Source organism: Cephus cinctus, unplaced genomic scaffold, assembly GCF_000341935.2.
Source record: "Cephus cinctus unplaced genomic scaffold, Ccin1 Ccin1_scaffold0696, whole genome shotgun sequence".
Taxonomy (NCBI): Eukaryota; Metazoa; Arthropoda; class Insecta; order Hymenoptera; family Cephidae; genus Cephus; species Cephus cinctus.
In genome coordinates this window covers 239,797-255,710 of record NW_014333318.1, presented here as the reverse complement: position 1 = coordinate 255,710, position 15,914 = coordinate 239,797, and the positions used below count along the sequence as shown (strand labels likewise).

Below are 15,914 nucleotides of genomic sequence, written 5' to 3'. Positions count from 1 at the left end.
GCCCACTTTACTTTCACGTACTGTAAACGCGCACACCTGCATGCCTGCATACTTCCAATCCCACGCAGCTGCACTGTTGCAGTTGCAGTATTTGATACCAGTTTACACCCTCTCGCGGTACAGAAACAAAGAGCAAAGAGAAGTCAAGAGTAAACGCAAGCGACGACCGTCGCTCGCGTCACTCCTGATACCTAATATGGAGGGAAGCATCCGACGAATTATGTACGTGATCATTTTTGGATTTTCGCTCAAAAAGCTATTTACAAAAAAAAAGAAAAAGAAAAAAATGTGAAAGCGATGAATAGGGATTTTTTTTTGACAAACAGGAAATTTGTGGAGATGCATGCAGCGGTGAACATTTTTATATCCAATTCGCCCTGTACATTTGGCTCGTGCTTTTTACTGGGTATGACACGTATTACTATATATGTGCATTGTGAGTATGTTTTGTGACGTGAAATTTGAGCTGATGATTTTTGTATCGATTATTATTTCTTTTAACTTGGTTCACTGACCTGATTCACAGATTCCAGAAGACTTCCAAGACTGTTCTGACTCTCCACGTCACGCCAACGATCTCTACTTGATCTGAATGCTGATGGATCCTCTTTCTTGTGGAAGCCATCCGAATGATCTAGCTTGATCTTCTTGGCGCCTCGTAATTCGTTCTCAGTCGTTGCTTTCAGCCTCGAGCAACATTCTACAAAGAGTTCTTCATCGAAATTCAAAACTTTTCCTTGCCGTGATTTCTGAGGTAGCGTCTCCTGGGGAACGTCCAGGGCGTTGTCCTCGACCGCATCCGTTGGGGCTATCGTTACTACTTCCGGTGTGTTTTCATTGTTCGACAAGGGCGATCTGATCACGACTTTGTCGCCGGAGAATTCACTCGTGCTGCGCTTCCTTGAGATACTGACTTCCTGGTTGACTGGTATCTCGTTGCAATTCGATGCACTGTCCATTGATGTTTCAGGGCTGGTGAGCACGAAGAGTGGTGAAATTCTACAGCGAGTTATGTCCTCCTCGTCCTCGTGATCTTCTTCCTGGGACGATTGTGAATTTCTATCTGGTGTCGGTGAACGATTTCTTATACTGCTTGGCGCAAGGCTGCTCTGAGCTGGTGACCTGGGTGATCTCGGTGACCTGACGATAAAATCTCGAGACTTCAACTCTACCGCTTTTTGGAAAGGTTTGGTTATATTATCCTCGGAATCACTGTTCAGATTTTTACGGCCTAATATTTTTTCTAACGGCGTAGAAGCCACCTGCTGCTTTTCCTCTGTGAAATCCTCCCAGTCCTTGTTATCTTTTTTCTTCGTCTTCTTCATCGACGATATTCTCCCTTTGGCAACACTCTTCAACGTGACTTCCGTTTCCGGATCCGAAGATTCCAAAAGATCAAGACTGTCCTGCTCCTCGTCTCTAACTGAACGAGAATCCATGGACTCCTTCGAAGGAGTGGATGATAATTTCGTTTGATTTCTTAACCCGTAAGAAAGATCTCTGGATCTTCCAGATCTCTCGCAATCACTGGATCTTCTAAATTCTGTCGATTCCTCCTCAAAAGCCCGCGAGATTCTTTCCTCGGCTCTCTTCTTGCTCTGTCGACATCTTGAACTCGGCAGTACCACGTCGGCTGAACTAATCGATAAATTACTTTGAACTTCCTGTCTCTTTTGATTATCTGAAGACAGTCGAGACTTCGCTGCTGCTCTACTCGAGGAATTGTTTCTACTTCTGTCCTCGGATAAAGAACTGTCCCTCCTCTCTCTTGCATTCCTGGATCTATTTCTCTTGTTATTCTCAAGAGAGCTTCTCTTGCCCGATGCTGAATCCATATCAGACACTGTACACGATCTAGCTTTATTTACTCTATTGCCACTACTCGTGATCTTTGATTCAACTTCCGGTGTCAATATGAAAGCTACAGTAGCATTCTCATTCGCATTCTCATTCTCATCCCCTGCACAGACAATATCCGATCCTTTATCCTGAAAATCCTCCAGCTCTGATCTCGAGTCCCAATCATCCAAGACCTCCTTCACCTTATCCACCTTTTCACCTGCGAAGACCCTACCGAAGACACTCTTCACTATTTTATTTTTATTTCTCGATTCGATTCTGTCCTCATCGACCTCATCACTGTCACTCGAATCTTCAGTCAGAATACTTGAATACTGTCTTCTTGATTTTGTTTTGACCATTCTGTTCTTCCTATTGCTTTCTCTCAAAGTCTTTTGAATTTTTGACGCTTTCCTGCCATTTGCCTTGTTTTCCTGGGACCTAGATTTTTTATTTCCAATATAGGAATCATTGTCGGATGTGTCTGCATCCGTGCTACACGGAGTAGTGATGTTGCTTTTTGTCCTCTTCGAGTTAAAAGATTTTTCGTGGCTGCAGTCACTCTTCGAAGAATCTCGAGGATTCGTAGCTAACTTCATTTCTACATTATCCTGTGAAGTTATCTGTTTATCGTCTGTTTCAAGTTCAGGATCGTTAAGAAGCTTTTGTATGTCGACCGACATGCTCGTGTCCATTGACATCTCATCGCTATCGAATTCCGTCGCGAAGGAATTGTTCATCTCCAGCGTTGTACCCGTCAACGTCCCCGTCGTTGAAGTTTCCTGGGCACGTAACTTCACGGCGATGTTCGAGAAGTTCAACTCGGATTCCGTTCCTTTGCGCGAACTTCTCCTGTCCGACTTCTCGACGTTCTTCGTCAAGAATTCCGCCAAAGGCTTGTCGGCGAAACTCGAGGACGAGGAACCTTCTTGCTCCACTATCTTCCTGGAGTCCTGGAATACGCTGGCACACTTCTTCATCGGATCTTCAAAAGTGGAGTCATCTGCTGGTGATTCTTGAAACGAACCCTCCTTCTCTTGTTGAATTTTGAGATTCGACTCTGAAAAAATTGACAATGATACATCACTGAAATTCGTTTTGGATTTTTGCTCCAACTTTTCATCTGAGTGAAGTTCAATATTTTTAAAATCGGAGATTTTCGTACCTTTCCGTAAAGTTTCTTGAATCTTTATAGAGCCTTTTGTGTATTCTTCAGATTTTTCTTCGTCCAATTTTTTCAAGCTTGATTCCATATGGTTTTTCGTGGAGTCATGCTTTTCCAAATTTTGAGTCTCCTTTTTGGAGAACTTTATTTCTGATGGCTCTAATGTACTCTTATCTTGGGACGTATCAGATTCTACTATCTTATCATCAGGCATTTTCTTTATGAATTCAATGTCCTTAAAGGATCCTGGAGAAATATTCGAATGATTAATCGGCGTCGGTGAATCAAGGTCTAAGTGTTCTTTAGCCAAATTTCTCTTCTTCTCTTGATCCTTCTTAGATTTCTTTGTCTTGTCCTGTGCCTTCTTCAAGGAAACAGTAACAGGAGTGGAAGAAGCTTCAGGTAAGACTGGACTAATATGATCAGTTAATACGTATTCGTCATGACTCATATTTTCAGTTATTTTACAAATTTCCTCATCCAAAAGTTCCTCCTCGAGCGCTTCTTCCTCGGACATCTGTGGGGTCAAGGAAATCTTTGGCGGATCACCCAAATCTTGAGATTCTAAAGACGTCAAAATGTCCCTTGTGAATTTATCTGAAATCTTATCAAGTTCATTCAGCTCCTCCTCGTCGTTGGAATTTTCCGTAGCCATTTCTGCATCACTACTCTTGCTACTATCGTTCTCGTCCAACGAATCACCAGGAAATCCTGAAGTGTTCACCGAATCGTCGTCGTTGAGGTCTACGTTATCTTTATCTTGATCCTTACCAGCCATACCCATTTGGACCAGGTGGGATTGCGAGAGATTGTGCTTCTTCAGGGAACTTTTACGCGTGAAACTTGTCGCGCAAACGTCGCAAAAGAATTTCGGTGCTTCCTTCGTAAGTTTCTTCTTTTTCTCAACGATAAGAATTTCCCCGGATTTTGTATGAACGATGGCAAAGTTACCGGAACCGCGTTTTTTAGGTGTCTGAAACTCCTCCTTGGTTGGATCTTCGGTATCTGGAATTTCAGTATTACTTTCACTAGAGACTGGACAACTTTCATTATCATCATCAACAACTTCACTCGATGACTTTTCCGTATTGGAATTCAAACTGTCTTCGGAATTGTTCAATTTTTCACTCTTGTTAGAGTTATCAACTTTTACCGTTCTTATCGTTTGCTCTTGATATATTTCCTCACTCCTCAAATCATCAGGAATATCAAGATCATCACACAGATCCAAATGTTCGTCGATCAATGGAATATTCTTCTTTGCTTTTCTTTTGGGAGTCTGTCGTCGTTCAAAGCAGCTATTTTTCTCTGCATCAATAGAATTAATATCCATTCTTGGATTATCTGTATAGATGTCATCTGGAAAATCTTCAAGATCATCTATCAGGTACTTCCGTTTAGATGATCGTTTCCTCATAGAATATCCTGCTTCGCTGCTGTGAGGATTATCTGTCTGATCTGCCACTCTGACCGGGCTTTGATCTTGATGACTGAGATCTTCAGGGGACTCCGAAGGGTTACATCCTGCATTTTTTCGTTTGAAAGATCTTCGTCTGTTCGACGAAGTTACATCTGGCAGCTTGAAGACTTCCGGTTCTTTTAAAATGTCCTCGTTGTCCTTTTCCGTAATTTTCATGCTTTGTTCCTTGTCGTTTAAATTTTTTACAATTTCCATTTCTTCCTGGTTATTCGAATTTTCCACAGCCACGTGTGACACTGTCAGCGGTGAATATCGAGATTCGGAGGGTGGCTGATCTTCAGAAAAATTCAGATGTACGTCAGTTACTGTTTTTCGTTTTGAGGAACGCTTTTTTGTATGTTGCAAGACTTCGCTGACTTCCGGTACCTTGAACGGTTCGAGAGATCCGGTTGTTAATTCTGACTGTTTCTGAGTCTTCAAGGTGCACGATGGTATGGAAACGTCTTCCTGAGGAGTATCATCCGCCTCGGACTTTCTGTTAAAAATTTTCTTCTTTAATGGCGAATTGAATTCTTCAGTAACTTTTGCATCTTCCGGCGAATCACCAAAAGGCTTTTTTGGCGATTCGAGAATTTTATTCTCACCAGGTGAATCTGGCAGCTCTAGATGCTCGTCCGCGAGAGACTTCCGTTTGGAATTACGTTTTGTTGATTTTTCAAAATTTAACAAAGTTGATTGCAATTCCAGAATTTTTGTGTTTTCCAAATCTCCTATATCAAAATTGTCTTGACTATTTTTTCTCTCTTCCCACTCGACACTTACATTTTTTTGTTCGTCAAGAGACTGACTGATGAATTTTGATGATTCGAGTAAACAAGTTAGTGAAGATATTTGTCCATCAGGTACATCTATAGTTTCCATTACATTTATATCCAACGACATTTCATTGTCTTTGGATTTTGAAGGTTCTACCATTTTGAAAATATTTTCAGCAGATATTTTAGATTCATACTCTACAATCTTATCGTACAACAATTTTTGACTCTCGCCTTTTAATTTTTCTCCTTCAGTACCTACACCCACACTGTCGCCGAGAACTGATCTTCTCTTAGATAATCTTTTTGTGGAAGAATCACAAGACGTCATTGGTTCTTCAATGTTTTCCGAATCACTTTTAATATCCTCATCAGTAATCGATTTTCTTTTACCGCTGATTTTCGATGGAGATAGCCCCTGAATTTCTTCATCAGATTTCCCACTTTTCTTCTCTATATCAACTTTAGGATCTTCAGTTTCTTCCGGGACGAGGACGGGTTGCTGTTCCTCAGTGAGAGACTTTCTCCTGCTGGACTTCCGGTTCCTGGATTTCTTTGTTTCCTCAACAGCTTCATATTCTGAAAGAGAACTGTTCATTTCAATGATATTTATTGGAAGGTTATTAGTTGCTGCATTTTCAACAACGATTTCCTCTTCTTCGTCATCCTCCAAAGCTTTTCTTTTCCCTGGTCTAACCTTTTCATTAGTATAGTCATCCCCATCTTGATTACCCTCAGCATCTTCCATCATGTTTTCAGACTCTTTCGGTTTTTGTATGAGCTTCATAATGTCAGCAAGACACAGTTCCTCCTCTTCATTGAATTCCTCCTCCACTTCCTCTTCCACGGATTTTCTTTTATTTTTTGTAGGAGAATTTATCTCCAATGAACGTTTTTTCGATTTTCTTTTTGCCTTTTCCAAAAGATCCTCCTCCTTAGATTCTTTAGTATCGTCCTTAGCAATATCCTCCTTCATTGTAACATCCATTATAAACGAGGTTGAACTAGCGACCTCACAATTATCAACACTTGAAATTAAGCATTCATTTTCAGAGAATTCCTTCTCAGCAACATCCTGATCAGTACACATGGTAACCGTAGAAATGTCTTCGTGGCCTTCTTCATTTTTGTCAAAGTCAAACTCGTGAACGTTCGCATTTGAAATTTCCGTCAAAGCAGGACCGACCTCGTCGAGGATAGAGGTTAACTCATCGGCGGCACTGTCCAAAAGCGAGCCAACCTCACCCTCAAGAAGAACATCCTTCTGCTTAGCAATCTTCGAGACGATTTTCTCAAGGAAGGATCCCTTACCTTTTGGTTTCCTACGAGAAAGGTCCAGAATGATGTCATTGGCAGGATGATCGGTCGACGTCTCCTCGACCTTATCCTTATGAGGATCCACGTTGTCCTGAGGATCCAGTGAACTTGCACTAGTGAACTGAACTGACAATGAGATATCCGTTTCACTATTCACTCCCGAGGAAGACACTGACTCCTGCTTGACTTCATTCTCAATGTTCGTGACAGTTTCACTGGCACTACTGGCACTGCTAGCACCACTACCGGCAGTCACATCTAAACCTATATCACTATTTCCATTGGTTTTATCTCCTCGGTCAGGATTCAAAGGTCCACCCGGGACGACGTTCCTCTCATTAGCCTGTTCATCGCTACTTTGAACTGCTTCAGGATTGTTGCTGTCTAGAGAAGTCTGCACAGTCAGCACGACGCTCTGCTGAGCTTCCACTGGAATATTTACACCCTCGGTCAGAATCCCGATTACGTTACTCAGTGTCCTTTTCACGACTCGATCTCTCCTCGCACCTTTTGTCTTTTTCGGACGTACCGTCTTCACTTTGGGAATGTTCACTGGAGTCTCCGATGAATTTTCCTTGCCGCTGTCCACGTTCGAGTTACTGGATTCCTGCTGCAGATGCTCCAAACTGATGTTCACCAGATCTGCCGTTACCAGCTTAAGCGACTCAACCACGTTCACATCTTTGGAGTCTGTTTCTTGATGCTCGTCATTGATTAGGGACGAGGTAGACTGGTCGTCCTCCGCGTCCGCTTCCAAGGAATCCTCCTGAGTCATAGAGTTATCGGTGAGGTCGTCGGATTCTAAGGCAGTGGATTTAATACGGCCTCTTCGCTTGCCCAGGGAGCTACTTCTCTTTGGAGACTTTGGATTAGGCACCTCTGTTCGGTCAGGTAAACATTTTTGGAGCTTCGTTTCTTGTATCGTGTCTGAATTTAATTGTTCGTCGAGTTTCAACGCGCTCTTGGTCATTGAACTCAAATCATCACTATCGTTTAGCTTGGTACGAAGAACTTCCTGATCCTCATCAGAGACTCTTTCGGATGTATCCTTTACGAATGCCAGCGAATTCTGATCCTTTGTTGCAACCTCCAAGGATTCATTCTCTTCAGGAACATCAGGCTTTGGAGTCTCTCTATCAATTCCTGGAGTCTTCCTGTCCATGTTCCTTGGCGATTTTCTCAGGACCTGAAACTTCTCTGTCTTGCGCTGCGCTGTCTTCGTGGGGTCTGAACTCTTCTCAGAATCCGAATCTATGACACTCTCATCAGGAACAGAATTCTTCTGTCCTTTGATCCTTGTTGGAGTCATTCTAGACTTTTGACCAGTCCTGAGGCTTCTTTTTGTTTGCATGTCTTTAGAATTCAGTCCTAACTTTGCCAGAAGATCTTCTTTTACAGCAGGATCCAGTAGTCTTCGAACTTCCGGTGAAACATCAAGAAGTCTAATGGAATTATCCGGTGACTCTGTTCGTCGATCCTGTCTAGTTCTGGGAACTCTTATTTCATCCCTAACATTCCTCTTAGGAACTTCCAGACTCCGGTCGTTAGTCTTTGATTCCTTGGAGGATCTCCGTCGTTCCAATAAATATTCGTGTTCAGTAATCGGTTTCCCAACAGTTAGGTTCTTTCTATTTCTCGTACCAACTTGCCTGGTCCCCTCGCTTGAACAATCCGTCAATGACATATCGTCCTCATTGTCCTCCCCTTTGGAAACTTCCTTCAGGTCGATGTCCTTAGAATCCTTCCGAATCATCGGTATCCTTTTCTTCCAGCGACCTCTACCCGACTTCCGTCCCCCGTCCCGTCGCTGCGGTTTGCTCTTTGTCACCGCCAGGTCAGCCACATTCTTCCTGATGACCTCGTCGGAATCCATTTCCTTTCTATGTTTACTCTGATAACGGACGCCTTTCTTCCCAGAATCACTCCTTGAGGAAACACTCGATCTAGAGGGAGCCAAGTTCCTCTCGTCGGGAACACTCGCAGCCGGAGTAAGAATTGGCAATTCATTGCCCGATTCTTCAGCGTCCTCCTCGGTTGATTCTGGATCAGCAACTGGCTCCAGAGTCGGCATTTTGTCACTGTCCGAAGACAACCTGGTCGTCCTTCTCGAAGTTCTCTTGGCCCCTCCAGCCGCCTTGAGCTGTGACCTTGTCAACAATTTACCAGCAGCGTTACGACGAGGCCGCATAATTATTTGATTCGTCGAAGTGTCTCTGGCTTTCTTAACATGATTTACACTCTTTTTATTCGGATTCCTCGCGAATTTTCCGTCGTGCGTCCTCAGCTGTGACTTCGCTTTGATCGAGGCGTTCAAGGACGCCGTAGGATCCACAGACTTCTTCCTCCTCGACGTCGACGTCAAACTCTCGTTCCTGACGTTCTGACCACCCTCGACATTGTCCACTGTAACTAATTTATTTTCTAAACTTTTATCACTCTTCCCGGAAGCTTTCACACTCTTTGAATTTGTCTTGGCGGGTGTACCCGTCCCGGAAACACTTGCACTTTCACCGGAAACACTCGTTCTACCATTCGCTACACTCTTACCTCCTAGCCTACTCTTTACTCTGGTCTCGCGGGTCTTGGAATTCTCTACGTTCCTCATGATCTCCTTCGTCCTGACATTCCTCTTCTTGCTCAGCACTCTCACGCCTCTCACTCTGGATCTACTTTGTCTAGCCTGACTCCTTGGACCACTCTTCTCCCTGGCGGTGTTCACCAAGACCTCGTCCTCGTCATCGGCCTCCTCCTCAACATCCTCATCGTCGTTCTCCTCCTCCCCGGAACTATAGTCCTTCACGACACTCTCAATCGCAGCGGCAATATTATCGACCCTGCAACGATTCCTCTGAAAGGACTTTGCATTTTTCAATAATTTATTCTTCAAAGCTGCTTTATTGCGCGACAGCGCCGACGCCGAGGAATTTTCGACGGTCAAGCGTGGCCTCGACCTGGTCTGCACCTGAACAAATGAAATCCCATATGAATAGTCGTATCGTTCAAAAATATTTAGAAAATTGAATGAAGTACTGATAGGAGGTTTCCTTAAGGACGAAATCCGATATGTCCTGATACCTTACAATAGCTTATTCTACAAGGGTCCAGTCACTCGAATCATTGGAATCATCGAAGACGATCAACTAGTCAGTCAGGCAGTTAGCAGTCAGTCGCCTCGGCTATGAAAAGCATCTTCGTCCCCTGAACGCACAACATGGATGCGGTCGCGGCGTTTGTGTGCGCGTCCTGATCAATACTGAACTTACATTCGTGCCGGCCGGTTGGCTACTCCGTCATAGGATATTATGATTTTACTCGATTACCCAATATCTGCATTTTTTGCTTTTACGAGATTTACAGCATTAACAAAATTTGCTTTTCATTAACGTTATTGGTTATACAGTGCGTGACTCATTGAAAATTAACGTGGATTACAAATTTCATCGTTTAGAGGAACAAAATATTTACCCGTCGCATGGAATTTCCGTTGGCAAATTTAAATGAATAATCCTGGGACATTTTTTTTCGAAAAAGGATGAAGCTCTCGTGTGATATTTTAAACAATTTTTCTTTAACTCCAAAAGCAAACACGTCTATTCTTAACACTAAACATATCTATAATTTTTTATAAACGTGTTTTTTGCTACAAAAGGTTTAAATGACCCGTCGACGGTACGTTTAACTTTAATGGTTGCACTGCCCTTTATTAAAAAAATGTGCAAACGGTATCTTTGTTTTATTTCATTGGCAAATTGCTTATTTAATTGAAAGGGCGATGCAATCAGGTTGGAAATAATCTATGAAAATGAACCAGCATACTTTGTGCTTATCGAGTAGTAACTTGGGCCGCTTCCTCAAAAGACGTGACTGCATGTAACAAGGCGTTAAAGAATTTACCAATTAATTAGCCACGTCGTCGATCAGCTCGTTAAGAAGAAAATAATAACGAGAAGGAATGAATAATCTCGTTCATTAGAACTGAAAGAACAGCCAAAGCACCAACCGTAACTTCAATTAAAAATTGCAGGGTGCGAACGTATTTAAAAAAAAGATGGCAAATGACGAGTAGAAATATAACCTGAGCCAATGCGTATATACGAAAAATCAATAAACTTAAAAGGCTGAACGTTTCGTAATAACCAATAGAGTATCTTTGAAAGAAAAAACTCGTTTCAGTAAATAATCTTACGTTACGCAAAGTCCCCTGGGACCGCGTCATCGTGTCCTGAAGGACCTTCCTGGAGGCCCTCTTCGGTGGCAGGTTGGCCAACATCTTCTGAATACTTTCACCTGAGAAAAATAAATCTCCAAGTAAGCCACCGAAAAAGTAAAATCGTACGACCCTGAGGGTATTAAAATTTCCAGTGAAAATGGGCCTTACGATCGCTAGGTCGAACTCTAGGTCCACTAGGTGGTCTCTCCTTGGGCATATTGACTCTGGGTGCTTGCGAATTCTGAATATTCCTCTTCATCCCGCGTTGTCTTCGTCTCCTGCTGCGACTACCGAACGGCCGCCATTTGCATTTCTTCTTTCCATTTCCAAAAAGGCCCTGCAGCCAAGCCTGGTCCCCGCCGCACTCCAGCATGTGCCGATGCAATTCCGGTAGGGTGTTGCAGTTCTTTGCGCACTTCGTGCAGACTTTCTCACTGAGAAAAGCATTGCGTGCTTTCACGGTGGCGACACTGCGACCCGGTAGGAACAGATGCTTGTAGAGTTCACGCTGATCACCAGAGAATTCGAAATGCGAACACCAGACGTTTGGATGAGAAGATGCCTTATGATCCTCCATTTCCCTCAAAGTTACCTGAAACAGATACAAAGATATTTTTAATTATTTATTTTTCAAAATTTTCTAAATAAAACATTATTTCAAACGCTAGCACTCCTTGTATGACAAAAAGTACATATTTATAGTTTAAAATCAAAATACACCTACATGTCTTGTCGCGCATGCGCCGCATATGTAAATCCGGGGTCGCGACCATTCCCCAGTAAGTTCAGCATAGACGATGTCTTGACTCTTGTTACTCTCCGCGGCATTATCCTCCCACTTCTTAAGCCGCATGAAGTTACCAAACTCGAGGCTGAACTCGGTGGGCTTGGACGTCGAAGAAGACACGGATGACCCAGTATACGGAACCGTGGAACACTTAGCCGAGCACTCTGATTTCAGCTGATCAATCTGTTCGTCGCCATTAATCGAATGAGTCTTATCGATCTTCGATCGAGCAATCTGATCAGCACCGATACCATCATCAGAAGTAGAATTCCCATCGACTTGGGAGCTTTGTGCAGTAGCCAAGTCCGTTTGTCCGACTTCGGTTTTCGAAGGATTCATCAAGGAGATCTGATTGAGTCTATTGATGGTTAATCGTTCCTTAATAAGCTGTTGCTTCTTCCTAAGCGACAGCTGGGTGGATATATCGAACTTACTGAGATCCTTAATGGAACAGGTCCACTGTTCCCTGCCGTCGTATTTCCTTGGAAAATTATATTTCTCAAAGGACACGCGACGCGGGTGGGTCCTCGTTTTCCCTGGTTTCTGAGCGTACTCGCTTGAATTCTCATAATCCTCAGAAGGATATTCCTTGCTGTAAACAGGCGTAGCTGCTGTCAGCGATATATCAATTGGAAATTGAATTTGGTTGACACTGTGCTCGTACAGACTCTGCTTAGCTTCCGGTGTAGCCGGACCAGCAGCACTGGCCTGAAGTTTCCCATCTATATGATGAAGCAGGTTCTCCCTGATGTTGCAGCTGAGGCTGCTATAAAAAGAGCTGTCGAATTCAGGACTTCCGGGATTGCTCAGGTTGTCCTTGCCGGCATTAGCAACGCTCGGGATGGTGATGCCAATTTGTTTTATTGAGTTGTTATCGCTCTTTGCCTCGGGCTCATCCTTGGCCGCGATTGGTTCTTTGATCTCAGCACTCTTATCACGTGGATGCTGATTCGTTGTCTCTTTGCAAGATAAAAACTCCTTGATCTTATCGATCTGGAGGATCCTCTCGGTGATCGACCCATGAACGTCACTCATATGAGTCGTCAAAGCGTCGCGCGTTAAATATCTGGTGTTGCACTGGAGACAGGCATGATACTTGTCACCATGGCTACCAACCATGTGCTGAAATAATCCATCGAGACTGTCCGCACACCTGTCCGAACAGTATTGACAATTTTGAGATGGCTTTCGAAAATTTCTTTCTGACCTACGACCTCCGCCCAGCTGATGGACCCGCTCGGTGTGTCTTTGCCGTAAGGATATGGACAAGAATTTTCTATCACAGTAAAGGCATAAGTGTCGCACGGTTGGCGATGGTGGTTTCGCCGTGAAAGACGGACTCTTCAGGGACGCCGATTGGTCGGACTGGCAGTTCTGCAGCACCGAGGCTACCTTCTCCAAAGGTAAACTACAATGCAGACTCGTTCTAGAGGATTCAGAGTGTTCCGAACCGATGAAGGAATCTTCGCAGACACTGTCCAGACTCTCGTTATCATCCGCATCCTCGGATGCGTTATCGTCGATCAATTGATTGATATCGTTAAGAAGATCGTTCAGCAGATCTCTGCAAATGGTTCTGAGCTCAAAACCCTCAGGGCCGCGTTCCTCCTTCGGATGATCATCGGTAATTTCAATGGGACCCATATCCTCAAGGTTCCCCATAGAGTTCGAAGCCTCAGCGACGGCTGGACTCTTGGTACCGGAAACGATCTTCTCAAGATGGTCGACGACCTCATCTTTGCTTAAGGTATCTTCGGCCAGCAGGGTCGCTTCCTGTGAATCCTTCGGGTTTTCACAGACGACCAGGTCGCCTGGATCGTCCTTTTGAATTTTTTTGACATCCTTGTCAGCCTGGTCCAGATCATGGACCATCGGTACAGCAGCTTCCATCTGACTCTCACAAGGTTCAGAAGGTTCGAAGGTCATGTCAGTCTTGGAGTCATCCTTACGGACGTCCCTGGATTCGTCCTGGGACGATCCTTTCTCGAGAGGATCCTTCGTCCTGTCATGACCCTCGATCCGATTCTCCTCCTCGTCCTTGATCACTCCATTTAGGACTGTCATCACGTATTTCTCAAGGGTCTCCAGGTTCCTCTCGACGCTATTTCTGTCGTCCTCCTCCGACCTCGTGTCCGACGTCCTATTCTCCGGCACCTTCTTCCTCAGGTTATTGATCACGCTGCTCAACCTGCTTCGCTTATCCTGGGCCGTTTGCGCCGATTTACAAGCTATGCTCGGCTGCCCGTGCTTCTCCTGCTGCTGTCGCTCGCTGCTCGCGCTGGCAGGGTGAGTCACCCCAAGCTCTTCAAGACTGTGACTCGAAGCTACCATTCTGCTCTGCAGGAACGGTCGGACGGATGCGCCCGTCGACGTCTGGCTTCCGGCCACGTCTACCGGAGGTGCCTCTGAAATCAAAAAACAGATGGCGTTGTATTCATGATTCTCCGAAACAAGTCAAATAGCATCATTCAATGCATTGATTGAAGTCACGTGACACATGTCAAAAGGACTTTTTCTTATCAGATGTAACTTTCGCTCTTTTACTCTGATTTTTAGATGATTCTTTATCTTTTATCTTTACGAATTCAAAGTGCTCTCAGAACTTTTACGTCAGAACTCGCTGAACCAAGTCAGGGCTAAAGGACCAAATTATACTTTGGATGTCAATAACAGTCTTGTTTTCATGAACGCTCTGCTAATTCGCATTATCGCTTTTGCCTTCTTGGGTATAAGATGTATAGATATAGTAAATGCATGTGTATATATAGGTATACAAAAGATCGCTATATATCATGATATCGTATCGTGGAGGGTTCGTAAAATAAAAAAAATATTTCCGCTTCGATGAATTTCAACAGGATTATATTTTAGCTGGGTTTAGTATTTTTCTAGGGTTTTATATCCTTATAGGTAGGAAAATGTAAGGATAGTCCTTTCGAAGGACTTTCGAGATATCTTGAAGGTCCACTGCGCGGTCTTTGAAATATCGACTTAATATTGAACTTTTACCGGCCATATTTTTCCGCAGGATCGCATATGCTTCTGTGCATATGTGACTAGGTGACCTTTGACATTTTTACATAAAATTCTAGAGGAATGTCATTTTTATCTGAATACAAAATCAGATTAATGTATAATTCATTAAATTTTATGGGATAAAAAATACAGTATTTTTTGACTATCGCATTCTACCTGATTCTTCGAAAGTCGATAAAATTTATTGAGAGTTGAAAATCAATTTTGACAAAATTAAAAATATTAGTATAGCTTATTGAGCTGTAACGAGAAACAAATTTCGGTGATTGAATTATGTGTTACCAATATACCGGGTTATTCAGCTCAAACGCACCAGACGAACATGGTTTTACGATAAAACTCAGACGGGCGCGCTAACTTCATGCGATGCATTTCTACTGAATAACCCAGTATATTTAATTTTTTAGAGTTTCATTTCTTTTTGTATGATAATATCAGCGGGTAATTTTCCCTCGTCGAAAGGGCTGAGGGATCGCCACGTGGACCGGAAGTGCCGCCAGAAACCGATGTCACTGCCATCGGCGTCCAACAATACGTTCTTCGTGGAGGCATCGATCCTTTCATCCGATCGTTGTTTTACGTTGGCGGCTAATTTAATCGGTTTACGTAAAAAAGGAAAAAATTATCCGAATACGAATCGATGCAGCGGTCAAAGCGCGTGCGTTACAGAAAACGAAAAAAAAAACATACGATTTTCGATTTTTTTTAGACAATTGCAAAATTCGCGTTATTCCAGGAAAAAAAAAATACAAATTTGAAAACCACGAAAAAGTATCGTCAATATCCCGTGTAGCAATGCAACACCCGATCGTTAATCTGTCTTTAATTTTATCGATCCAGATTTTCCCATTTCTCCAAAATTCAGCGAGCAGGACAATAGGTAAGACGATTTCCTAATTGAATTCTTCGTAACCCATTGAACTCGCTATAATCGGATCTTTCCGGTTTGCTGCGCAGAGTTCAGCCTTCGTGGTGAACAAAGAACAAAGTTTCAGGGTCCATGGCGAATCATGCAATGACGTACGAGTTCTCGTGCGCATCCTCAATTCTTAAGCTTTTCAAGTGAAACGAAAAGAAAAGAAAAATTCTTCCCTAAAAAAATTATAATTACAAAATTATACGAGTTTAAATTTTACTTTTCCTCAAAGAGACTTCACTTTCTTCCTGTTTTACGATAAATCCACAATTTCCCTCAATTCGCATCTCCTCGTTCTTCCCGATCGACCAAGCTGAAATTCGACAGCACCGACGCTAGTCGTAACACAAGAATTACGACCGAGTCGTTAAAAAAAAAAAAAAAAAAAAAAAAAAAAAATTTTTTTTTT

The 15,914-nt window shown here is 43.2% G+C and overlaps 1 protein-coding gene across 4 annotated transcripts in view; it reads right to left on the bottom strand.

Moving 5' to 3' along the window:
• Positions 1-15,914, bottom strand: part of LOC107270087 — a 44,899-nt gene that overhangs the window by 8,650 nt on the left and 20,335 nt on the right. For 2 of the 4 annotated variants that reach the window (XM_015744761.2, XM_015744764.2), the window contains 5 exons: positions 11,491-13,958; positions 10,935-11,358; positions 10,743-10,843; positions 10,373-10,420; positions 516-9,518 (listed from right to left, as the gene is read on the bottom strand). In XM_015744761.2, the coding sequence (XP_015600247.1) occupies positions 516-9,518; positions 10,373-10,420; positions 10,743-10,843; positions 10,935-11,358; positions 11,491-13,958 (12,044 nt within the window). The remainder of the gene's footprint in view (positions 1-515; positions 9,519-10,372; positions 10,421-10,742; positions 10,844-10,934; positions 11,359-11,490; positions 13,959-15,914) is intronic. The other 2 variants (XM_015744763.2, XM_015744762.2) reach the window with 2 other exon arrangements.